This window comes from Crocodylus porosus, unplaced genomic scaffold (genome assembly GCF_001723895.1).
Source record: "Crocodylus porosus isolate Cpor-Errol unplaced genomic scaffold, CroPor_comp1, whole genome shotgun sequence".
NCBI lineage: Eukaryota > Metazoa > Chordata > Crocodylia > Crocodylidae > Crocodylus > Crocodylus porosus.
This window is the reverse complement of record NW_017728951.1, coordinates 6,425,744-6,453,219: the sequence shown is the minus strand read 5'-3', so window position 1 is coordinate 6,453,219 and position 27,476 is coordinate 6,425,744. Positions and strand designations below refer to the sequence as shown.

At 41.5% G+C, this 27,476-nt stretch overlaps 1 protein-coding gene across 2 annotated transcripts in view; it reads left to right on the top strand.

Moving 5' to 3' along the window:
* DOCK1 (dedicator of cytokinesis 1) overlaps positions 1 to 27,476 on the top strand; it is a 545,238-nt gene that overhangs the window by 403,653 nt on the left and 114,109 nt on the right. For both annotated transcript variants that reach the window (XM_019555687.1, XM_019555686.1), the window contains exons 34-37: positions 17,459 to 17,544; positions 17,730 to 17,886; positions 20,854 to 20,894; positions 23,301 to 23,391. In XM_019555687.1, the coding sequence (XP_019411232.1) occupies positions 17,459 to 17,544; positions 17,730 to 17,886; positions 20,854 to 20,894; positions 23,301 to 23,391 (375 nt within the window). The remainder of the gene's footprint in view (positions 1 to 17,458; positions 17,545 to 17,729; positions 17,887 to 20,853; positions 20,895 to 23,300; positions 23,392 to 27,476) is intronic.

Below are 27,476 nucleotides of genomic sequence, written 5' to 3'. Positions count from 1 at the left end.
GCAGACACCACTGGTAGGTTACTGGCAGTGCAGGCAGCTAATCTGCCCTCCCCTTCCACAGGCCTGAGATTCTGCATTCCCCCACCAACACTAAGAGCATTTTTATATATGATCTGGGGTGGGAGGAATTTAGAGTGAGTCTCAGAAGCCACTCTAATTAAAACACCCGCAGTGTCTTGTGTATCTGTTTCAAAATGACAGTTGGGGACACTTTAAAGTTCATTTGACAAACTTTAGTTAAAGCACCCCTTGTGCCATTTTGAAATGTGGGGATGCTGAATACACAAGATGCTGTAGCACTCTGGAGCATTCTGATTAATCAGGTTGTTATTCAGCATATAATAATCAATTAAGTGAGTCTGCCCTGATGTGTTCTAATCAGAACACATTGGACCTTGTCTGTAGGTGTCCTAAGAACCCAGAAATCCAGCTCCTTCCAGGCTAATGCAAGCTGGTGAGCCATTCATCTCAATCCCTGCTGTTGCACAGGGCATTGTTTAAGCTTAAAGTTACTTTTTTAATAAAATTTAAAAAAATACTACAGAGTATTAAACTTTTTGCTTTGTAGTAATAAGCCTAAAATTACAAAAAAGGTATCTATTCTAATATTACTTAAAATATCACATTCTAATATTATTTAATTTATATTGGTATACGCTCAAATATAGAACCATAACACTTGTCTATGCAGCCCTCAGCCCACTTCTGATTTTAAGGTTTGGCTCACTTGTTAAAAATAATTAAGGTCATAGACTGTAATTGGCATAGAATTTGACACTGTCTTATTGTTGGGCCATGAGAATACTTTTAGAAAAAGAGACCAGTTTCATGTGTCTGTGATCACGTGCCTTTCTCTGTCCCACCTCAGACATTCTTTTCTTTTCAACATGCAACTCAGTGGGCCAGGTGCTTTTGTGGGCTGGCACCCATTGGGGGACACAAAGCACCTGTAAATGTCCAATAAAAACTGTTCCACTGAGGAGAGGGACTTCTCACACTGTATGTTCACAGCAGCCAAGTCCCATCCCTCTTTTCTTCCCTCCAAGCTGTGTGGTTATGACAGCACTCTGAGATGACCATCCCTGGAGACAGTGCTTTCCAGATCTCACACTTGTGCTGAAGCTTAAAGTTTGATCTGGGCCTGGACCTGGTCCCAAGAACCGGAGGAATCCAGTCTAGCTCCCTGATGCTTCTCTGTGCTGTTTTTCTTGTCTGTTAGGCAGGCTGTTGCTTATTCACCATCTGTAGTGACCAGTGTTCTCTACATAACAGAAGCAGATGTATGCGTTGTAAGAAGGTATTCATGCCTTCTTCAAATATATTACCGCTACCTAGGTAGCCTTTCATACTTAGTTTTAGTGTACATGCAACTACCAATTATCATTGTCCTGCTTTACTTGCAAAGAGAACTTAGAATTGACTGCTTGGCTACTGTTTAACTAATCTGCCAGAAATCCAATTATCTAACCTTATTAGTCACATCAACAAGGGTTTAAATTGGCTCCACTTCCCCAGCAGATGTGTAAATCTCATAATGTGTGGGGGTGGAATTTAGATTTTTCACAGAAATTTAATGCTAAAATATGTGGCCTGTGTTATTAACAGGCAACCCTTACCACATCTGCTTTTATTTCAGTATCAATTGTTTTTCATCTGGTGAAAACATTAATAGACAACACTTGGAGTGCTTACTTAGCCTTGAGAAAAAGACAAGTTTTACCGATTTTCTGTTGTGTCTTGAAAGCATTAAGTTAGAGGTTCTCAAACTGTGTTCTACGGAGACCTGAGCTGACAAACGATACTGCCCACTTCCCCCTCCCCTACCTTTTGTGTACAGCTCCAACTAGGATCCATTTCAAGGCAGCAAGCTACCAACTGGCTCCCCAAAAAAGCTATCTCCTCTTCCTCTACCAATTTCTTTCCTCGCATCACACCTATTCAAAACCAGTGGGAGTTAGGGGAAAAAATATCGTGAGAATTGAATCGTTTATTTGAATCCCAGTCCCAAATAAGCAATGGCAGTAAATATTACAGTGGTGGCAGCGCAGTTAGTCTGTGGCATGAACATACTAACAAACCAAGGTCAAAAACACCCCTAATTCTTCCCATTTTACCTCCTTTGGGTCCACTTCCCAGGAGTTTTTTTGTCCCTCCTTTGCTCACACAAAACTTCCCTGGGTCAGTACCATAGTTTTCCCTCTCACTTTATGTTTATTTCTCTGCCTCCTCTTCTGTTGCAGTTTAGTGGTAGAGTCATTGTCTGCATGGGAGACCCAGGTTCAATTCCCAGACCCACATGTGGTTACAGCTGTTGAGGCACTTAAAGTCCAGACTTTGAATTCTGTCTCAATGGTCTAAAGGGGGATGGAAGATCTGGGCAGCCTCCACTCCTCCATACTCCTGCCTAGGCATATGTGACCTCTCATACTTATAACATGGTCCAGAAGGATCAGCAGTTGCCTAGGGGCTTTTGATACCCAGGTTTTGCTTTTATATGACAAAATGTGAAGATTTGCAGTATAAAGCAGTATGACTTTGACTATTACTTAAATTACTTAGAATCAACTAGTGTAAATCAGCACAACTCCATGGAAGCTGGAGGAGTTGTGGCAAACAGCTGAAAATCTGGCCCTGTGAATTCTGCAATATGTTTTGAAGCTTGTAATTAGTCTTTAACTAATTATAGTTAAATAGTAATAACCAGAGTTTATAGATTTGAAGTGACTCTTATGATTCTTGTACTTTCTGCAATGAAATCTTAACTAAATAAAGATGATTCAAACTATGATCATTAGTACCCATTGATGCTCTGTTACCTAGAAAGATTGTATGCTAGCCAGATTAGCCATGGATTGATTTGACCATAGACCAACCCTTCAGCACTTAACACTGTCACTACTTGGCTACCACCAATTTTTTAGATCTTTTGGGAGTCCCACTGGTTGAATGACACAGCTTTCTAGTCTGGATCCATCCCAAAGGTCATAGCTTGAGTACACCACTAGTCTATCACCATCCTTTTCTAATGACCCTTTACATGTTTGAAGACTCTTATCAAATCCCCCCACAGACCATGTACAGACATTCAGAAAGCCAGGGGAGGAATTGATCTAAGTTATGCAGTTTTCTCTGAGCAATCTAGTTTAGATTGAGAGTGAACTTTATATACATCCATCCTGGTGGAGGGCAGGGTGGGAGATGTGCAGGCAGCCTGCACCGGCCAAGTCCTACAGGTAGGGGGGAACTCCTGCATGCCTCCCAGCATGCCCTGCAGGCTCCCTGAGCTATGAGAGATTGCAGAGTGCAGCCAAGTGCCTGGGCCATCCCTGATTGGCTGCTGGGTGAGAGCAACCAGGCTTCAACCCTCTGCCACCTCACCTTAGACCCTCCCCTCTGCCCAGCCCAGAAGCTTCTGGAAGAGCCCCAGGCAAGTGCCCTCCCTTGTTAATCACACGTGTCTGTATTTCCCAACCTGTATTTCTACACCCTGTCACGGCGCCCCACCACCCACATGCAAGCCCAGGAGCTGCAGTATGTCCTGCTTGTCATCATGTGTGACTCGCACTGGAGGCTTCAGAACATCACATGTGACCTTGTGGACATGATCCAGCAGCTGGTCACCATGGGACATGGCTTTTTCTGCCCAAGACAGTGGCCAGCTATCCTGTGTGGAGTCAGCTACTCTACCCTGTACTAACCAAACACCCTTGACTGGGCTGATGATTTTCAAGTGGCTGCGAGGAGATGGATGAAACGTTGGGTGCGCATAGGTGTAGGTCCTGGTGCACTGCTGTCCCTCCATCTAGATGCGGCCCCCTTCTCCAGGTTGAGCAGGGCTGCACCCCTATGACCTCGGTTTTTTTCAGAGGCTTCCTGCATATGCCTCTGATGCTAGCAGTGCCCCACACCCTACCCTGGAAAATTCCAGTGACCTCTACCTGCAACGCTGAAGCAGCTGGCCATGCCTTACCTGCTCCTGAAGTTTCCAGGGGTATCTACCCGTTGCCTCAGCTTGGATTTTTAGTGCCACCCCCACTCATTACTCACCCCCTCCCGCCCTGTGGCCTTAGTACTCTGGGACTCTAGCTGCAGGCCAGAAAACCTTTGTAACACCCCAGGTGCACATGGCTCAGGAACCCGCTGACAGTGGCCAAGCTCCAGAGGTCACAAGGTCACCTCTGCATAGGCCTAGTCCCAGCGTTGTGTCCCTGACCACCCTGACCTAGCAGCTGCCCACACTGCTTCTGATGGGGATGACGGGGAGAATGTCTATGCACGTGTCCAAATCACAGGGTGCCTGAGTTTGACTCCTGAGATGGTGTGTGGGTGCCAGGGTCAGGGTCTGTGAGGCTGTGACTGAGCCACAGGGGCATGGGATCCCTGGCTGTGTATAAGGTTGCCAGGGCTGGGGTTCCTTGGGGTTGTGCCTAAGCGTGGGGGTTCTTCTCAGCTCAGTGTTGGGGTCTGCATGTATGTTGTAGGGTGCTTTGTGACAGGTGTTGGCGGTACGAGGGCACAACACAGGGACTCAGGGCTCATACAGGGGCACAGGCATCTTATCTGCTGCCTGCCTGCAGCTGACAGATAGCTGGAGACAGGGCCAGAAAGAGGATCTAAAGGCAGGGCCAGAGAGATGATCTGCAGCAGGGAAAGCAGACCACAGTTCCCCTGCCTCCCCTAACTTTCCTGACCCCCGACCAGTGCCTCCCTCTGTTGCCTGCCCCTCTCCACTTATGTCCCCATGGTTCCTCCCCTGCTGCCTGCCCTTCCCCCACCAACACATACCCTGTGTGCAGCAGCTCTGGCTCTGGCCCTGGCCTGACCAGGCACAAGTGCTGGTGGCAGCTCCAGTCTCAAGCCCAGGTCAGGGCTGGAGTTAGAGCTAAAGCAGCTCTCCTGCCCCTACACAAACTCCGCAGACCAATGCTCTGTGCACTGTTCCCTGTATTCCCCGCACTACCACACAGTTTCCCCTGTGCTGCCTTGCTGCACGATACACTCTAAAGCCAGAGCAGCCTTGTGCCCTAGGCCAGTACTTGAACCCAAGACAATTGAATGGGGCCAGTTGAATGGGGATGGAAAAATCTTGGATTCGAGTATATATGATAACACAGGTGGAGGATTTCTGAAATGAGTATTAATAAAGCTAAAAATTATAAGCTTCATCAATTTTTGTTGAATTTAGTCTAGTCCTCTTAGCTAAAGAAACAGTTGGTTTAATACAGTAATAAGCTTGGATAGTACCTCCCATGAAGCAACTTCCCAAGGCATTTTACAAAGTTGTAGGCAAAATATGAAACCTAAATATACCCCATAGACCCACATCAATAAATCACAATGTACAGTTCTTCATATAAGGAGTACTATTTTATTTAATTGGGTCAGACAGTTTGATAACATTATGAGGTAAGAGTGATTTGATAATCAAATATCAGTTTCATCAGGAAATTGATGTAAAGTTTTCAAAGTCATAAGAAAACATTGGAACTATACTCTAATCATTTGATAGCACAATTTTATTTACTTATAAGTTTTCAACTAACTTCAGTCAGAACCTTAAAATAAACTCTTGTAATAATTTCCCTAGACATGCCACAGAGATTGAATTTGGGTCTCAATCAGATAAAAATCCCAGTGTAGATATTTATTCAGGCACTGAGCCCAATTCTTGAGCCATGAGCCACTGGAGTAAGGCATCAAGGACAATCTTTACAAAAAAATTTGCAAATTTAGCTGGAAATTACAGGCAAACAGGCTCTTAACTGTTTTCCCATGACCAGAAATACCATTTTATGTAACAGCTGTGATTTCAGCATATTGTTTCAGCCATCTTAAGGCAATGACATCACCAGTGTGAAGAGCTTGAAGGCCACAAGCTAGCCTAGTAGATGAACATGAGTCAACAATATGGGACATGTTTTGAACTTGTCCACAAGGGCATTTGTTGTCATTGCTAAGGTCCCGTTGGTATACGTTTGAGGCACAGTGACCCTGTCCAGTTCAAAAATGGTTGACAAGTGCCCAATAATGGCATGGCCAATTAAAGTTTATTGACTGTAGGGTCAGAGATGATGTGATAATTGATTGGTGCTTGTGCTGACTATTCTTCGTGCTATCGAGTAAGTAAGGAAAAGTTAAAGGATTTTGAAAGGGTAGACCATATTGGATGTCTTGAGTGGAGCTGAGCTATTGGTGGGTGGAATATGCCCTTTGGGCAGGGGGCTGGACTCGATGATCTCCCGAGGTCCCTTCCAGCCATAATGTCTATGAAATCTATGAAATGTCCCAATGCACTAGCAGCATAGGAGTATCACAGAGCCGGCTAGTAAGTTTACTTCACCATTTGTGTGGCGGAGATGAGGGGGTGCAATGTTACTGAGGACTGGTAAGCATGGGAGTGGAGCAGGGTGCAATGTGCCTGACACAAGATACATTGTAGCATGCAGTTGGGTATCCGCTAGTTTGCTGTGCGATGACCGAGCCTATACAGGGGCACAGTATTCTGCAACTGAATAACAGTGCGAGAGCAGATGCATGTAGTAGGGAGGCATTGGCATCCCAAGTGGAGCCTGCAAGTTTGGTAATTAGGTTATTCTTCATTTTGATTTTTAAAGTAGTTTTCTGGAGATGTGATTTATAAGTTAAAATCCAGTCAAGAGGAACCCCAAGATAAAATGAGTAGGTTTTGAATTTGAGAGGCTGACCGTTTAAGTTGATAGTGAGTTCATGATTAATGCTGGCTTTATGCAGATGGAAATCACTTGAAACAATCTTTGAGGTATATGGTTTGAGGTGCCATTTTAGGCAGTACTCTGACATCAGTCTCATGTCTCCATCAGGTGTGAGCTCCACATTTGAAAAGTCATGGGCTTGGGTGGCAAAGCCGTTGTCATCATTGTAAACACCTTTTTGTGAGCTGGTCACAGGCAGGTCATTAATGCACAGGTTGAAAAGGAGAGGCATTAATACTGATCCCTGAGGGAGGCCATTGATTTGATGTCTCCAAGAGCTAGTTCGTTTGGCCAGGTAGACTCTAAAGCATAGACCAGGAAGAAATACTATAGAACAACCTCCCATAGTATTAGGGGTGTACTTGGTAGCTGTGTTGGTCTGAGACAAAAAGACATACAAAAAACTAGAAGTCTCGGTTCCAAAATTTTGGAACCGAGACTTCTAGTTTTCTGTATGTCACATAGTATTAGTTGCATATGCTGCTTTCCCTCTTGGCTTTAACTAAAATAACCAGCATCGAATCCAATTTTTTGCTTTCTTTATTCCTTAATGGAGCTTTTTTTGTAATTGTTGAGTTAGGTTCTCAATGAAAGGGCCAATAGGATTCTTATTTTTTCCAAAAATACAGATGATTAGCAATTGCAATGGACTGGGTCAGGACCTCAGCATTCAACAACATTCAAATGTATTTTGATTAGACCTATATTTAACCCTACTACTTCAAATGATCTTTAATAAAATTGAAATATAAGATGATTTTAACTTTAGTTTAAAAGACAATTTTAACATTCAACAGACCTAAGAGGCATTTGCATATTCTCCAAGAGATAAAAAAATTAACAAAAATATGAAAAGAAATTTATCAAAATTAATCAGGTTTTTTCCCCAAATAATTCTATTAATTCTTGTGAAATATTATAAAAGGTAGGAACCTTATCTGTATAAGGTTCCTAGACATTTTTCCTATGCTTCATTTTTAAAAAAGAACACACAAACACTTTGTTAAAGGCAGAACAGTAGAATTAAGGGACACCAGCAAAATATCCAGGAGCTGAGTGCACTGGTATCAGCATGAAAGTTCCAGCATACACCGTTAAAACATTAAGGTTAGGATGTGTATATAATACTGAAAAGTAATGGTCTGAGAAAAAACCCTAAGGGACACCACAATACATCTGTCCCATTGCATAGAAATTGGAAGCACTTTTGACATAATGTGGTTATTGCCCAATGGATAGACAGCAAAATCATATAAGAATGTATAATACATGAATGCATAATATATATGATTACTAACACAAAACTACTGATGCAACTAAAACACCTCTAGCTAGTGTTGTGTTTTGAGGAAAGGTAACTGGTTAGGGACTAAAAGAAAGGAAGAGAGACCTATTTTATTCAATTCTAAAGGTTGCCAATAAATTGCAGTGTCAATGAGGCAGTTGGATCTGCAATTTTATTTACAGATATTTGTGTGGGAGGGAAAGGAGTTTATGTTTCAGGGAGTTTCAAAATTAATACTAAACAGCATGTATCACCTTTCATTTGAGGATCTCAACTTTTTGTATGAACCATAATGAACTCTTGACACTTCACAGTGCCCTTGAGTGTTATGTAAGTATTAATGTAATTAAATGTTATATTAATGTACATCAATGTAATTAAATGTTACGTAAGTATTAATGCACCCATTTTATATATGGGCAAACAGAGGCATAGGCAGTTTGTGCCTTGCATAAGATCTTGGTTCCAAAACAACATGAATTATGCTTTGTTCTCCTTGCATAAGCCCAGCATGCCACAAACTCAGCCGTCTTCCCAAAAGGCCTTCAATAAACCTTTGGGTTTGTTTTTTTTTAACCTCTCTCTTATTTCCTGGCATATGTGGGAGATAACGGATTAACCTCCACAAAGGTCAGGGAAAGGACACTGACTACCTAAGTCACTGACAGTTGAATCCAGCTGTAGAGAAGGATGTTGTGAGGTAAAATAGAGGGGTTTGAACCAGCAGTTTTCTCAGCAAAATTCATGCTAAATTTAATACAAAGTTAATGTGAATCCTTGTTCATTTTTATATTAGAACAACTTCTTGCTGCTATATTGACTGTGATTCTCATATGCCAAATTCATTCAGTATCTTATAGTTAATGATACGTAGATCTAAAAGATATACTTAGGGGTCCTAATTCTTCAGCAGGCACAACACAATTATTTACCAAAGCTAGCCTGTCCATACTGTAGTAAAACCAAAAAACAATTTATTGAGTTACAGATCTGAGGAAGCCCAGATACTGTGGGCATTGCCTTGCTATGGATATCTCAGAGTTCCTTCCCAAAAATGGGAGATTGTAGCAGATAGATTATTGGATAAAGTGTCCACACCAAGTGATATACCCTTTACCCAGAATTCTAGTTGTCATTTTAAAGAGAAATTTTCATTATTGTCACCTGTAAGGAAGAGGTAATAATGATTTCCAAGAAAGATCCCCCTGCCATTCTGCTGGCACACACACTGGAGAATTCTTTGGACCTGTCCCATGCTATCCAAGTTTCAGAGAGACATCTCAGTGACTGCTGTTGTCTGAATGGCTGGTGTTTGCCAGGTCTTCCATTAAGAATGCTGCCATTCCAAAGGCAGATTGCTCTGCCTAAATCTAAGCAATTTTATCTGTGAAATAAGGTAAAAGTCTTCAGTGAGACATATTCTGCTAACACCAGATGCTGCCCCAGAGCCATCCATCTAGATGAGGCTCCCCTTTTGATGTTCCGGAACTAATATTTAAGGACCTACCAAAATCTGGCATTGCCCATGATACTCAGGCAATACTTGCAAAATCCATGGGGTGGGGGAAAAAACAAAGTTACAGAAAATAAATACTGGCCTCTCAAAGGGAACCAGAACTCTTCAGGGTGCTATGACATCCTGCCAGGACAGGGAAGAGGGGAGAGGGAGCTGCCCATTCAGAGGACTGCTAGCAAGATGGCTGTGGAGGCTGTTTGTCATGTGGCCCCTCCCCTCTCACCAGTTGGCAGTAGGGGTAGGCCTAGATGATGGACAGCCCTTGCAGCCAATCAACAGTGAGGGTAGGACCACCGGGGCCCCTCAGCCAATCGGTGGGGGGGGGGGGAGCATTGCACTCTGCCTGTGAAACGGCTGCTGGGCCCTGCATTCTGCCAACAAAATCAGGGAGCAGCCCCCTTGAATTCAATAGTTCCCTACTAATACTGAATATTCCTATCCCATACATATTGTTTTGTCTAAATATGGGTTATTTTCTTCTAAGCACTATAATCACAATAAGCCCTCCTAATCAGTCTCTTTCACCACTCCTATCATTGTTCAGCCCAGTTGACCAATGTAATTAGCCTTTGGAGAGCTGTGCCTTTGCAGCTGGATGCTCAGCCAGTGAACTTAAAGAAATTTGCATTTAAACATAATTGATATATATCTGAGATCCTGTGTGACAAATGTAATCACACCACTTCATATGAGTAATCTCAATCAAATAAGTAAATCACCCAGAGAGCTAATGCGGGCAGCAAGTATCAATTCTTCAGACAGAATGAGAGAGATTTTTTTTTTGCTGCATTAGAGAGCATGAATTTTGTGACTTTTTTGTGTATTTCACGATTGTATTATCTTAAATTTTACTTGACATGTCCTTCCTTGTACTATGGGGTTGTCGAGAATGGCTTGTATTTGGTTCTGAAGGGGGTGGATTACATTATCTTCCATTTCTCATTTTCATTTCTAAAATAAATTGTTAAGAGTAGCATTCTTGTTTCATTTGGGGCACAAAAACAAATTCAAAATTGTCCAGGACTTGCATTTTAATTTGTTTTTATGTGATATTAATTTCTTTACTATCTAACCAAAGAGAGCGATTGCAATTTAACTGTTTAAAAGTTTGCATTGCATCTTACTTGGGCACTCTGATTATTTTTATTATTATAAATATTGTATTGTAGAGCTGGTGGCCCTGTCTATGGCTAGGAACAGACATTCAAAAAGCCTGAGCCTGAATTGATTCAATTTTTGCAGGTTAGTCTAACCTGGCTAGGTTGAACCAGTTTAGAACCATACAGACATTCCCTCTGGACTGAAGAAATGCAGGTGCATGCCTGCAGTGGCTCAGGTTAGAAGCCAGGGGGCACTAGAGTACTCCTCCCTTTCTTCCCACCATACTCAGCTGGGGGAGGGGGGAAGGCATGGCCAGGCCCTGGCAGGACACTCTGATTAGGGAGTAGTTTCCCCCTTCCTGCCTCTGATCAGGAACAGGGAATTGATAACAGAGATTTTAGCACCCCATCAAGAAAACAAAAGCCTCTCTCATTAGTTCAAGCTCTTCTTAAGCAACTCTTTCCAAGGAAGGAACAGCTGACCAGTTGATTAGCTCCAAAAAGCCCTAAGCGGACACTGACTTGTCTGCCTTACACAGAAACCTCTCAGCATTAGCTAGCATACCACATGCTGGTTATGGTCTGTGCTGTGGGAAAGGGGAGGGGGGGAATCCCTGCTTTAGCTGGGGGGGGGGCAGGGGGAATCCAGGCAAACCCTGCTGTCCCTGCCATCTCGCCAGAGCTCTAGCTAGGGAGCAGAGGGGCGGGGCCAGTCTGGTCTCTAGAGCAGAGAGCCTTGCCCAGGGCTGCAAAGCATATGGGATGATGATGGACTCTGGTTTAAGTTAAACCAGGAAGGGGTCTGGGACAGACACTGCATAAACTGTTTGACCCAAATCAGTTAAATCTGATACTACATTCAACCATCTCAAACCATTTTCAGTCATTTTCAAACTGGTTTATATGCACTGAATATCTGTTCTGTTATAGGTTTAAACCAGTTTCTGATTACTTAAATCGGTTTATGTGTAATGTCTGTCCCTAGCCTATAAATTAAGGTTGTCCGGTGCTACTTGCTTTAAGCCCACCTTATCACTTTCCCCACTAGCAACTGAAAAGTATTTGAACTCAAGTTTGCAATGCTGGGTGTCTGCCTCTGGCTTATTTTAAAAAAACTGTTGCATCAAAACTGGTCCAGCCATTTTGGAGAATGAGATTAGGGGAAACATGCAGTGAAGAAGAATCTTGGTGCAAAAGCAGATACCTAATAAAAAAAAAAGGTGTCTCTGGACACGATGGCTGCTCTTACACATTCCAAGTAGCTAATTGGCCTGGACTTCTACGGGAATTTTGCTGCTCTGAGACTGGTGTGATTCCAAATTTCTCTGATTCAGCAATGTCAAAGGCTATAAACGTTGTTAATGGCTCACCAGTTCTCACAACACGGTGCTTCTTGTAACCATGGGTCTTTCTATTTGACTCTAAAAATGTTAGTACACCATTACAAAAATGCCTTGCTGTTTTGGCATCCTTTGGCCCAGTCCATATTGTTCTTATGCTTATCATACCAATGTTGCACTTACTTAATGACAAAGTAATTTCTATAGAGCTAAGGTCTACTTTATGTAAACTCAGCCAGCGCAGAAATTTTAAACAAAGCTATGCTAGTGTTGGAGCAATTGTCCAGTAATTATAAAAAAGAGGGATTTTGTGAGTGGTATCTTTTATTGGACTGACACTGTATCATCAAAACTCCCTCAGAGAAACAGTGTCTGCTAGCAGGGTGAATTTTTTATTCTGGAATAGTGACACCAGTTCTTGAAATGACACAGGGTCAGTGAAAGCACTGGCATATCTGAATCTAAACCAGGGAGTTTGGTGGTATAGATATGTCAGCCAGACAGAGCTTTGTATTTTAGAACTACTTCAGTTGACCTTTGCTCTCATGCATGAGATTGTCAGGATTGGTGTATGTAGGAGCAGGAAGGTATCATCTTTGATGGGTGATTGGTTATTTTCGGAGTAGAACATTGGACTGGGAACACAGAACTCAGCATCTAATTTTTTTGCAAATGGCCTCTATTGCTTGAAGTCATGCCCACTGTTGCCTTGGCCTCTTGAAGGCTCAGATTAAGTGTAGTGTCTGTCCACATTTTCTTACCTATTTGTAGCATATGTCCCTTTGTAGTCAGTAGCAGCATTGAGCATGAATTCTCAGTTATAGTAAGGTTCCTTTACACAGCTCTGACTGTATAAAGATGATTTAAAGTGGGTTCAACAGCCCCTTTATATTGGTGGAATAATACAAGTGGCTTTTACGTACCTGAGAATTAAGCTCTCAAGGTGCCTGTAGACATGCAGAATGCCTGCTCCAACACACTGCACTTCCAGCACTGTTCCAATGCGCTATAGTTAATCAAGTCTGCTGGAGCATGCTAATTAGCAGCCTCAGTGTCTCATGTATTCAGCATCCCCATTTTTTAGAATGGCAGTAGGGGCACTATAAAGATTATTGAAAGAGCTTAAATTAAAGCACCCCCACTGTCATTCTGAAGCACAGGACACTGGCTGGGGACAACTCTTACACACAAACTGGTTTAAGTGATCAGAAACTGACTTAAACCTGTAACAGAACAGGCATTCCATGCACGTAAACCAGTTTTAAAATGGCCAAAACCGGGTTGAGATAAACCTGGTTGAATGCAGTATCTGAATTAACTGATTTGACTCAAACGGGTTTATGCAGTGTCTGTCTCAGACCTCTTGCTGGTTTAAAATAAACCAGACACCCCCAGCATGCTCTGTGGGCTGGGTGGGGCTCTCTGCTCCGCAGTAGGGCTGGCCCCTCCCCTCTGCTCTCCAGCCAGAGCAAGGACTGGCCCTAGAGTAGACACCGGTAGGCATGGCCCTGCTAAGGCACAGGGGGCAGGGAGGGGAATCATCCTGCCCTTCTGCTGCTCTCATCGCACTGCAACTGGGGTCTGCCAGGGAGCAGAGGGGAGGGGACTGCAGCGATGGCCCCTGAAGGGACAGAGGGAGGAATAATCCTTTTCCCTACCCCTTCACTTTGACAGGGCCATGTAGGTTGGGTGTCCCACAGGGTTGGGCAGAGGGTTCTGTTCCATGCTGGGGGGACTCTCCCCCACTCCTCCTCCCAGGGTAGGCAGGGGGGCTCTGAGGCGCTGGACAGGGATGCTGCACCTGCAGCTCCGCACTCACAGAGGGGAAGTCCCATGCCGTACTCTGCAGGGAAGCAGGGGTGGGGCTCCCTCCACTCTCCCTCCCGGCAGAGTGCGGGGACTGTGCAGCTGGGAGCGGGGGAAACGGCAGGCTCCAGTGTGGGGCTTCCACCGCTGCAAGGGCTGGAGGTACAGGTGCGGGGACCAAAGCTTTGGGGTTAAGATAGGCTCCACTCCACCCTCTATCCAGCTCTGGCTGGAGCTGGGCCTGAGTCAGGCATGAGCGCCCCGACATCCCCGCCTGCTGCTGCTGGCAGGCAGTGGGGGCTGCACACCATGGGGAGAATGTGTGGGAGTCCCTACACCCCACACCCACACCCTACCCAGCTGACTTCTGCGGTCCCGCTGCCCCTCTGGGGGGAAGAAGAGGAGGGGGAAGAGTTTTCCTCAGCATGGAACAGAGCCTCCTCCTGTCCTGAGAGGGAGAAGTGGGGATAAGAGTCCCCCCCTGGGGCCGGGCAGCATCCCATAAAGCATCCCACTGCACAACTCTGCACTGATGGGGGGGGAGGCAAAGGAAAGAGTCCCCCTCTGGGGCCAGGCAGCCTCATAAAGCCCTGCTCCCCACCCCATGGTGGTGGCAGGGGAGGGGGAGGGAGAAGGACCCTCCTCCCAGCACTGAGTAGGACCCCCCTCCTGGCCACACAGCAGTGGGGGAGAGGGAGGAGGGGGAAGAGTTCCCCTCTGGGGCTGGGCAGCCCTGTGTGCTGGGAATCCCAGCTGTCAGGGAGCCACTGGGGCAGACCCACTCCACAGCTCAACTTCCCTGTGGAAGGGAGGGCTGCTTTAGCACCCCCAGGCTTCTGGCTTGAGCCACTGCAAGCATGTGCTGGACATCTGTCTACTTGCAGATGGGTTCACTCAACTAACCTTCAGAGATTGAATCGATTCAGGCTTTTTGAATGTCTGTCCCTAGCCTGAATTCATGAGATATTGCAGGCGCTTAGAGTGGTTCCTAAGAGCCACTCTAATTGCAGTGCCCCTTCACAGCCTCCTAGAGCACACATAGATGCCCTCAGTGTATAGATAGTTTAAGTGATACTAAAAATACGCCAAGCTGAAGACAGGGGGTTTTTGTACATTCTAATATTAGAGATGCAAAAGCGTCAACAAAAATCTATCTTAATCTTTTGAAATCTTTTCCCTCCAGCATCTTCTGAAAGACACTGAAAGAAGAACCCCAGATACCAAAAACCTTTTGTTTATCCATGGAATAGTTATAATGTGGGCAAGCAGCAGTGAAAATCACAAGATACTGCTCTATCAATATGCACCTTCTCTGCCCTGGTTGAGAGCACATATTGCTGAGATAGGGCTGTGTCCTTGACCCATTTAATCTTGGTCCATATGCTGATATTTCTAAATATAAATTTTCTATCTTTAACTGTACATGGTTGTGGTATGAATACATATCCTCAAGTTATTCTAAGTCTAAATTAACTTGTTCTCTTTATTGTAGGCTGCCAGTCAGCAATCTTATAGTAATAACTTCGTCACTACTGATCTAGATTCATAGATTGTTAGGGGCTGGAAGGGACCTCACAGATCATCAGGTCCAACACCCCCATCATTCCCCCCCGCTCTAGGCAGGAAAACAGTTGGGTACAAGTGACCCCAGCGAGATGACTGTCCAGTCTCCTCTTGAAAACCTCCAGGGTGGGGGACTGCACCAACTCTGGAGGGAGTTTAGTCCACAATCTGGACACCCTGACTGAAGGAGTTTTTTCCTGGTATTACGCCTGAAGCGGCCTTCCAGGATTTTATATCCATTGGTCCTGGTCTTCCCCAGGGGTGCCCTAGTGAACAGTTGTTCACCGAGCTCCTGATGGACTCCTCTGATATAGCGATAAGCCACTATCAAGTCCCCTCTTAACTTTCTCTTCTTTAGGCTAAAGAGGCCCTACTCCTTCAGCCTTTCCTCATGTGGCTTGCCTTGCAAGTCCCTGATCATACAGGTGGCTCTTTTCTGGACCTGCTCAAATTTTTCCATGTATTGCAGTGTAGCACCCAGAACTGGACGCAGTACTCCAACTGCGGTCTCACCAGTGCTGAGTGCAGTGGGAGTCTCACTACCTTAGTTTTACATGAGATGCATCGGTTGATGCGTGCCAGCATGTTGTTTGCCCTGCTGGCCACCACGTCACTCTGATGGCTCATGTTCATGCAATGGTCAGTCATTACCCCTAGGTCCCTTTCAGCCATAGTGCAAGTCAGTCTGTCATCTCTGAGCCTGTATGTATGTTGAGGGTTATTTGCCCCTAGTTGGAGCACCTTACAGTTGGAAGTGTTGAACTTCTAAGCTGTCCAGGTCCACCTGCATCTACAACCTATCTTCTTGCATGGCCATACTGCCCCATAACTTGCTGTCAACCGCAAACTTGGTCAGTGAGCTTTTCATTCCCTCGTCCAAATAGCTGATAAACATGTTGAAAAGATGTCCAAGCATGGACTCCTGAGGGGCACCACTGGCCACTTCATGCCAGGACGATACAGATCCATTCATGAGAACTCTCTGGGTCTTACCCTGTAGCCAGTTTCCCACCCACTGAACGGTCAAGCAAGCTGAGCGCACAATCTTCCAGTTTTCCCACGAGGTTATCGTGGGATACCAGATCAAAAGCCTTTTGGAAGTCTAGGTATGTAATGTCTACCTTGTCTCCCATGTTCAGGTGGTGAGAAACATGGTCACAGAAGGAGATGAGACAACACCTACCTGCGACAAAGCCATGCTGGCTGTCTTTCAGTATCTTACCTTCTGCAAGCATATCGCATATAGATTCTTTGATGAGCTTTTCTAGGATTTTCCCTGGGATAGAGGTTTGGCTGACTGACCTATAGTTGCCTAGGTCCTCCCTCTTCCCCTTCTTGAAGATGGGCAAAATTTTGGCCCCCTTCCAGTCCTCGGGGAATGCCCCTGTGTGCCATGAATTCTGAAAGAGCTTTGCCGGGGGTTCAGTGATGACCTCAAATATGGATTTGATTCAGGTGGCAAGTAGAGGGAAAAGGCACTGTACCTCCTAGAAAGTCCCTTAAGTTATCCAGTTCAGTATCTTAATACATTTTAGTTCATCTAATACATCTGATTACTTCCTAAATAAAATAGTCTTTGCCCATTTTAAAGAAATTTCTTCCTTTAACAATGACTTTGAAGCTGTCTGTTGTGTGTGCTGCACTATGAGCCAATATCTTCAGTCTAAAAAGAGATGTAGGATGTTCATCCAGTTGAGTGATCCAATTGGCTGAGCAGCCTTAGGTGTTATATATCATCAGTAATAGGCTTTCAAAATGCGTATATTTGTTGCTGTTATAATTATTGCAGGGGACATTGTGAGTCTGTTCTACATACTCTCTTTTTTCCTCTCATCCTTGTCATCAGCCACTTTATTTAGATTTTCCTAATGCAAATATTTAAGCTTCATTTAACAACATGACCAATACTTTCCTCAGTGAAAGATCCTTATAGGGCAGCAGATCATAATGGACACTTTAATATCAGAAACTGGAAACTCTTAAAGTTAATCAAGCTTAAACACAGTGGTTAAACATCTCTTGGAGAGATCCAACCAATCTCTGAACCATTGATGCTACAGTAATAAAATGAAATATTTGGCATGCTGATTATTTACGCTTGCTCTGTTTAATTATAGTTTGAAAATGAGATCATCACAAAGCTGGATCATGAAGTGGAAGGAGGCAGAGGAGATGAGCAGTACAAAGTGTTATTTGACAAAATGTAAGTGTTGATTAGCAGTGGGATTTATATCAGAATATAGTCAAAAGAGAGAGCAATTAGACTACAATGAACTTTGTAGCCCAGAAATAATTAAAATCTGTTAATGATGCAAAATATTTAAAATTGCACCTCAGTCAAGTTCCTCTGTCTGAGTGTGATTAACAAGGTGTGTGTAATTATTTCAGTCTCTTGGAGCACTGCAGAAAACACAAATATCTTGCCAAAAATGGAGAAACTTTTGTGAAACTTGTTGTTCGCTTGATGGAGAGACTGCTGGATTACAGAACCATAATGCATGATGAAAACAAAGAAAATCGCATGAGCTGCACTGTCAATGTACTGGTAAGTTATAAGAAGTGAATAATCTAAATTTAGAACAGATACTGAATTTTTAATTTAACACTGAGCTCTTCTTTGGAACAAAAGATCTTAAGCTCTTCTGCTGAGAAGAAAATAAGGGTGATTTGTGCTATAGAAAGAAGTGGGATCCTTAAAAAAAATACTCTTTATCATATATTTAATATTTTAAGAGAAGATTTTAATGCCTAATTTTTCAGACTCCAGCCCTTACTTGAGCATTATCAACTTGTATGCCTATGAAAAATCAAATGTTATGATGTTAGCCTATAATAAATTGAATTGATCATACACTTTTCACCATTGTATTTGCATTCTGCTCACTAATCTAGTCCTTCTGGGACTCTTTCCAGTTTTCAGAACCCTTGAGCAACCATCATTTAGTTTTAAAAAAAAGCTTGCTACTTCCTACCCAAATGTTGAATTTTCTTCTAAGTTGCAGTAGATTTGGAATAGGAAATATTTGGGTTTGGATCAATGACAGTTTAAGGACTCAGTAAATTCTAACCCATTAGGGCTAGAAAAGGAAGTTTAAGCAGTTAGAAAGAAGAAATGTCTGGCTTAATAGGGCACATTTCAATAGCCCTGAAAATCGTAATAATCAGATCTTACAATTATACCATTTTATATGGGAAGGCTATGTGATGATACTTTCTTCAAGGTTTCACATAACCTGTTTTCATTACAGTTCAATTTTCTTTACAGAATTAGACATTTGGACTGATGGGTAGCTAAGAAAGTCTTGCTAATATTTCCATAACATTGCTAAAACAGTTTTTCTCTAGTAAAATGTGTCATATACAGAATACACAGTAGCATATGGTGGCATGGTTGAAAGGTTTTGTTGGGACTGGTTTGGGAAGATCTGAGTAATTCATGTGTGACCTCACCATAAATGAGTAATGCAGCCCCTCTCCGCTCATGCAGGACAAACTTTGAACTACACTATCATGTATTACAAGTGAATTGCCTTGGTAGAGTGGCAGGGAATATTGAGCCATCAATTTATAAATGGGAATCTGCATTATAGTTTGCTTTTGTTATCCTCGTACAGCAGTGGCTGAGCAGTTTGTAATGTGGGGAAGAGCAAGAGCTCTTGAAATTTGTCGCTGACCACTGATCCAGGGAATAGTGCTTAGATTGCTTGCAGAAGAGGCAGCGTGTCCTTCTGAATAGAAATAGTGACAAGATAGTGCCGGTTCGTAACTGACAAGAAAGGAAAGGCAAAAACAAGAGGCATTTGACATTGCATTGAAGAAGATCTAAAACAAGTTGTAGTCATTTATAAAACTGGGAAAGTTTAGTAGGAAGCATTTCCTCTGCCATACCCTAGGTGTTTTATTTTTTCCTTTGTTGTCAACTCTAAGAATACTTCCTGGTAAATTTTGTTGTGTCCATTACATGAGAAGCTAACTGCATTTAGTTTTCTCTCCAAACACATCTTGTCTTTCTTCTTGTGTTCAGGGAGATTTTTGTGATAGAGTCTCTTGATGCTGAGTTTTACATATAGTGGATGTGATCTGAAAGTTTCAGATATTTACATACTGTAAATTTTGAGTGGGATTTATTGTCTTTGAGCCAAATTGCCATCGGATACACAAAACTCCCATTGAAGTTATCAGGAGATGCCTGCAACCAGCTGAGTGCTCATTGTTATTAAATATGTTTTAAAATCTTACTTCCATTTCAAATTATTATTCTCCCTCTAGAGTTAACATAATCTTCTCATACTTTCCAATTCACCTAGGCTGAAATTCATCCCTCTATAGCGAGTAAACCCAAAGTCTGCATATCATTTAATTCCTACTTAATACCTCAGTGGGGCTTGATTGGGCTTCTAATGGGCATAGGCTTTGGAGAGGAATGAAGTCTGGCCGCTTCTCTTAGGCCAACTTAATATTTTGGCACTTTCCACACTACATCAAAAAGTTAAAGATCAGCCATGGTAACTATCAGCATGAGGGAGTAGTGGTTTCAAGTCATTGTACCTAGAAAATCAGCAGCTTCAAATCCTTTTGAACCAAAAAAAAAGCAAAATACAAAAAAATAGCTGAGTTTCATTTGATTTGGGGGATTTATTTGAAGTTGAACTGAAAGGAGACAATATGGACTGCACAGCTATGCAAATGTAAAAGAGTTTTCAATCAAAACCTACCTCCTGCAAACTAAAGCCGTAGAGTTCTGCAGACACCTTGGGCTCTTTTCAAATACAGCATTTCTGTCAGCTGTACGCATGTTTCTTTTTATGTTTGATATATGCTAAAAATATGTAACAGTGGGTAGGTTTATACCTGTTCTGTTTTCTTAAAGATATTTTTAGTTTTTAAAGGTATAAACTTTACATTACATTGGAAATTTTGGGGGATAAATCTCAGTATCTTTAATATCTAACCTGATGTGTCATATCCTACAATATTTGCAGCACTTAATTTAGTCTATCTCAAGGCTAGAGGCATTCAGGCATATGTTGCAGGATAATGACTATGATGTGTGTTATATAAAAACAGAAAAATAAAACTATTCTAACTTTTTATTGTTTAAGAAAATATTAAAATTCAGAAGTCGATGATTTATTACTCAAGGTTGAGATTTTAAAATCCCTCGTTCAACAGTTACTTAAAAATTGTTTTTGTACATTACCAAAATTCAGCTGAAAGCAGTTAATGATGTGTGACTTGCAAATGCCAGAAGCACATTTCTAACGGTACTGTGCTTGCAGATTCTTAACCTTTGCTATGAAACATAATCCCTAATATGCTACACCATGAAACATCATTACAGATTTAGATTTTATAGTTAAATAACTTATGTGTTCTACCACCAGAGGTAAGTTTCATTCTGCAGTTTTTAACATTGATGTTATGCAGCTATGAATTTTTAATCTAATACATGTTCTATATATGTGACTGAGAGAAATCAAGGTCTTATAAAATAATTCTGTTTTAATTTCAGAATTTTTACAAAGAAATTGAAAGAGAAGAAATGTACATAAGGTTTGTAAACGTGGTATTTAACAGCTTTTGCCTTGCTGATATTACTGAAATTGGAGAAAATTAAGCGTACGGTACACTACTGATCTGAAAAAGATGGCAGGAATGAGGGATACACCAGTTGTGAAGCTTATGTAGATTGAGTTTACAGAGAGCAATAAGCAACAGTAATAAAGCTCATAAGCTTTTTGCTGACTCTACTTTTGCACCTTCATGTTCATTATTCTAAACACTTAGGAGTATTGTGATTTACAAAAGATCAGGCAAAAGAAAGCAGGGCAAGGAAATTATTTTATTTTATTGTATGGCCATTTGAAAAATCAACTGATATAAAGACTGTTAACAAAATGTTTATTTTTAAGATTAAAACTTTTGGGAGCCCAGCAAAGGCTTGCCTATATACAGCATTTTAAAAATGGGAATATTGAAAAAAGTTTCCTGATTGCATTTTTCTAGAAAGCTTGCTACTTCCCTATTTTTACATCCTTTAAAAATACTCCATCATCTGTATTGTGATTAAAATGAAGAAAAAGACCCTCTCATTTCTCTGTTATGTGTATTTGCATATCATTCATGCATTCATTCTGAGGTACCTAGTCTCATCTTGGGAGAAACAGTAACAATTCAAGTTGCTGCACTGATTTTTTTTTCCTCCTTTCTTCCCTGAGAGCAAAGGACCTGCATTTCAACAGAAGTATGGATTATGAATATGAAAATACATTCAAGAGTATTATTTGTGCATCTACTTGTTACTACATTTGTATGAAGCCAAACTATCTCCCATTTAAGACAGTGAGAACAAGATTATATCCTATTCTATAAACAGAAAAATTTGAATCCATTCATTCCGGACAGTGAAACTTTTGTATTTTGATCAATTTTTAAAGTACATTAATATTATTTTTAGGAGGTAGGATGGCCTTACGTTTCAGGCAATACTGGGGTCAGAATACCTTTTGTTCTTTTCCTTTTTTTTTTTTTTTTGACTGCTACACACACTGTGGGTACATCTACACATGTAGTTAAGGCGCATGAGTAAACTCTGGAGCTTATTGCCCCAGAATTCATTGCTGCTGGATGCCAGCTCTTTGCATGCACCTGAAACCGCAGCACGTTTTGCTGGGTCAGAGCAGCCCTGGCTGGCAGCAGCTCAGTGTGTGGAGGGGCTGGCTGGGGCATAAGACTGTTTCAGTATGGGGCTAGCCAGCAGGCAGCTCCCATACTGAAGCACCCTCATGCCCCAGCCAGCTGGGGCAGTATCTACACATACGCTGTTGCAGAGTAAAAAATTGCACAGCAGGATAGTTCCTATAGTTACAAGTACTATCCTGCTACAGAATAAATTAGTTTACTCCAGCCTAAGAGGGGCACATTTGTAGATGAGTGACATTTCCTGCAAGCTGATTAGTCGTTTGCTCAGAAAACATCTCATGTAGCTGCCTGGGGAGCCATAACATCCAGCCTGCAGGGATACCCACAGGTCAGAAAACAGGTCGGAAAACTTGGCAGTGGAGAACAATGGAAACTCCACCTGGCTGGATTCGGCCTTGTCCAGGGCTTTCCCCGCAGTAGGATCAGGGCTCAGCTGCTCTTCCTCTCCTACCCCCCAATCAAGATTAAAGGCAAAATGTTCCATCTCACAAACCCCTGTGCATCTGAATTATTACCAGGTTGTTCCTACCCCACCCCACCCAACCTATCTGGATCAGGACTGTTCTGCCCCACCTCTCATGAATTCAAAGAGGGGTTGCTCTGCCCAGTCCTCTCCCTCCCCTCCCCATGCATGTGGATCAGGCTGGGCTGCTCCCCCTGCACATACATTGGATTGGTGCTGCTCCCTCCTCACCCCACATCAGAATAGGAGCCATTTTCTGACTCCACCCCAGGCAGATGGACCAGGATTGGGCTGTGCAACTCCCTACAGCAGGATCAAGCCAAAGAAGGTACCTCGCACCATCCGTCCAGCTTGTGGGTTTAAAAGGTTGGGCACCACTGCGCTAAGTCATTATTGTTTATCATTACTATTTGTATATTTATTACCATGCCTTCTGGTGTTCCCCTCTGACATAAATGGTTTTCAAAAAGGAGTTGAAGGCTATATATTGTTAGTACCCTCTTTAATAAAGTAACTCTTTTTTCAGAATCTTTATTCATCTGGTTATCTCCAAAATCTGGACTGTAGGAGTTTATAGCTATTGGAGTTTTAACTTTCTAAAACAACTATCTCATAATTTTTATTATTGATTTTCTTGGCATGTTATGCCCTAAAAATTTGTCTGAAAATGTGAAATATGAGCCTTAAAAATCCTAGATGTGTTTTACTGTTTGAACATACAGTCTAGCTGTGTTAGTCTTCAACACAAATTATTTTGTGACATTTTAAGGTCTGATTCTCATTTATTACTGTAGGTATTTATACAAGTTATGTGACTTGCACAAAGAGTGTGATAACTACACTGAAGCTGCCTACACATTACTTCTGCATGCAAAGCTTCTTAAGGTAAAGTACTAAAATGCATTTAATATTAAGAAAATCTTAATATAGCCAATTACAGATACAGGCACGCATTTCTCCATAAGAGCTATATTACATCCATATTTAAATGTATAGTTATGCTTCAAAATAGTAAATGAAGTAACTCAAAGAAAATTATGTTGCAATTTACTATGTGTTCCACAATTAGATGATATTTTATACTTAATACACAGTATAATGAAGCAAAAAATGAATTGTATCTTTGGTATTGTACTCTTAGAAAATTAACAAGACTTACTGAATCTGGTTTAAAAAGTGAATAGAACAAGTACAACAAAATAAAGAAAAACATTGTAAAACATTAATAAAAAATAACAACTTGAGTGAGGACATAGGAAAGCTAGTAATCCATCAATTCAAGGATACATTTTTGCAAATTACAGAATGCTGTGCTAAAATCAACCCAGCAGCCTCTTAAATTTAGTTTTTGATTCAGGACCATTAGTGGACATAAGCAATTGTCCCCTTTCCAGAATCAGGTCTTTCAGGGAAGTGGCTAATGTTGCTGAAGTAGTATGATATATACAGTGAATCTAAAGCGAGATAATGGTACTGTTTTTCTACAAGGGGTGTCTACAGTAAATCTACAGAGAAGCCCATAGAATAAATAATTTTAGTTACATGGAATACGTTAATGAAAACAAGACTTTGAACATAACAGAATAATGACACCTACTTTTTAACTTATCTTTGATAATATAATAATAATACCATGATAATGATATAATAATGATATGAAATATATTATTGATGTTGTTACTATATTCCCCTAAAAGTGACATTTATTTAAATATTTTGTCAATGAGCTACAAAATTCAGATGACATCCATTCTATTGTAAATATTGTGATGTGTAAACTTTGTTTCCTGCATTGTTATCTAGGAAAAGTTTAATTGCAACAGGATATGTTCCATTTTTAAATCAAAACCTGAATTTATTTACTCCAATTCTGTAATTTTGTCAGCAATGAGTTTTAATGTTTAGGCACAAAAATTTAAAAGGAGATAGAAAAGTATACTTTTACTAAGTATTCTAAAACTTATTTATGCCCTTGAGCACCAAAAAATTTTAAGCCTACACATCAAGCCCATGGTGCAGCCTTAGGGCTGGGAGCCCAGATCTGCTGATGGGGCTTTCAGCTGTGGGGACACATAATGAGCCCCTGAGGCTGGGAGCATAATTAACTGATGGGGCTCCCAGTCATGGGGGCACAATGGAGCCCTTAACTCCAGCTGTGCCCCAACGGCTGGGAGCCCTAATCTGTTTCAGCTCCCAGCCAAAGGACCATATTGGAATCAAGGGCTCTGATGTGCCCCTGCAGCTGGAAAGTGACAGCTGCTTGAAGCTCCCAACCTCGACTCAGCCTGGACTTCACAGGGCCCCCAAGGCTATGAGCAGTAATCAAGTGATCGGCACTCTCAACACCAAGAGTGTATGGGAGTCAAAAGCTCCCGTGTTCTCTGGAGGTTGGGAGCCCCATTCGGCCAAGCCACATGTTCAGTTAATGGCATGATGAGAACCAGCTCATCGTTATTACGCTATTTTATGTAATAACTTTATGGCTTTTTCCTTGTTTTATCACACCATTAATTACGTAAATGTGTGGTCAGGTAACTACTTAAGATATAATTAGCTGATTATGTGGTATTGTGTACCAGGTATTACAAAGATTAGGTTTTGCATCAATGAAAGGATTAAAGGCCCAGTACAGAGTAGTCAAAAAATGCAGGAAAAAGGTGGCTGGAAGAAAAATTAAATTTGGGGCTTGAGTACAGATAGTGGATTTGTTTCCACACAGTGAGAGGATTCATGAAATTTACTCTTTTGATCAGTCTTCCCAGTGATGGCAATGAGCATTGCATCAGCCACCTGAGGACAGTATTTGGACCAACTATGAGAATACTGCTTAAATGAGATGATGTTCATGGTATAGAAGTCCAGGGAAGCGCATCTTTCTACCAGCGTATTTTAATTAAGCTCATCAGAAAAGGTAGAAATACAGAAAAGTGATTTTGAAAAAAAAAATTAGGAAATTTCTGTTATTTCTCTCTTGCAATTTAATAACGAGTCAGCCCAGGGGTATCTTAAATTTAGTCTTTGATTCAGAACCATTAGAAGATATAAGCAATGATCCTCTTTCCAGAATCATGTCTTTAAAACAAATGGCTAATATTGCTGAAGTAGTATGACATATGTACTGAATCTAACAATAGATAATAGTACTGCTGTAGATATATACAGGATATACAAAAAGATGTGTGTGAGTGTGTGTGTATGTGTGTAAAAATATATAGTATACAAATATGTTATATACATAGACATATCTCATATTAGTACCAGTAGCTAAGATACACTTTTAAATTATAGGCTTTTTACCATTTTATATTTTATAATGCATTATTCTACAGTAGCAAAGACTGAAAAGTCCAAGTTAGAGAACGAAACCTAATGTTTAAATCATAACATCAGTGACAAGGTGAAGTGATAGTTGTTTGGAATCTGATACTTGACCCATCCTTCTGCAGGATCTGTAGTCTCAAATTTCTTCTGGCTACTGTGGTGATAAGAGGTCAGTTTCTTTCCTGTCACCCTAGTTGGGTGTGCAGTGGGAGCAACATGATTCTGTTTTCTCTGCCCACTTTCACTGGCCTGCAGTGGAAATCTTTTACCCCTGTGGATTCCTGGAACCATTTTCTGTTCCTTTGCAGAAGAAGGGCTAGTTCTTCAGAGTCTTAGGGGTCGGGGTACTCTGCTTCTTGCAGTCAGTCTGGTGTACAGTGAAAATACAACAAAGTACAGATCAGAAAAAGACATGAAATAGAGGGCTAAATTTCCCAATAGGACTCGGCTCTCCTATTCAGCAATTTCACTTGCCAGCAGCAGGTACGTTTTCAAGCTATCTCTGTTAATACAGAAGATTTCTTAAAGGTAACTCGTTTTTAAAGTAACTCTAGCTGATAGAAAGCAGTACAGTAGCCTTCGCAGTCTTTGTAGTAATCTGAGAAACTCACAGAAAAGTTTTTAGATTAAAAAAATACACTCAGGGCGCATTCACATGCCCATTAGTGCATGCAGAGATGCTTTGAGTGCAGTAGACTAATTCTACTGCATGATATTGCAGAGGGCAAAACCCGTGCTAATGTGCAGTAGGATTAGTTACTCCCTAAAATGTGTGTGCAGTGCTACTACGCAATAGTACCAGTTACTGCGCACTTACAAGTACTAAACTAGATGCTCAGCAATCACTACGCATTAATGCACATTTAGACATGCCCACTGGGTGTTAATTTAAATATTTTAGAGGTTACCCTGGGGGCCTTCTTATATATACCTCGGTATTGTGGACAAACAGCAGACAAACTGTAACCATAGCATGGCTGAATATACTAAAGAGTTTGTGAGACCTGCGTAAAGATGCTTTCTAACATGTGCACTCTGCTCTCCTTTAAAATTGATTGGTGAAAAAAAAAGTCAGTGAGATTAAGCTGGCACATAAAAGCACTTTAGTAATAGCTTTATCCTTTATTAAAAACTGGGGGTTTTGTACATTAATGCTTTGATAATGCAAACTAGCACACAGGGACATAACTTAAGAATATAAAGATATGGGGAGATGACTTTGACACTTGCAGTCGCAAAGAATTTTCTGGCGGCCTTCAGTTACAAATTTGAATGAATAACTAACCGATTTTGTGAACACAAGCATCTCTGTTATTCCCAACAGGGAAATTAAATGGGTTTGACAGTCTCCATAATACTTTCTTAGTGGAATTAAGTGATGTCTGTATTGTCATAACTTGCTACCTCAATATTCTACAAGCAAACCTGATAGATAGACTATATAAAATATTCCCAGTATTTTTGGGGAAAATGATGAAGCTGAGTATGCAATATAATATTACTCTGTTTTACCCATTAGGACTAGAAGTTTTATATTAATATATTTTATACAGTATAACCTTAAATTAGAGTTGAACCAAGCATGATTTTTATTCTACCTAATAAAATGATTTCAGATTAAATGTATATTTAATTTAGTCCTATTACTT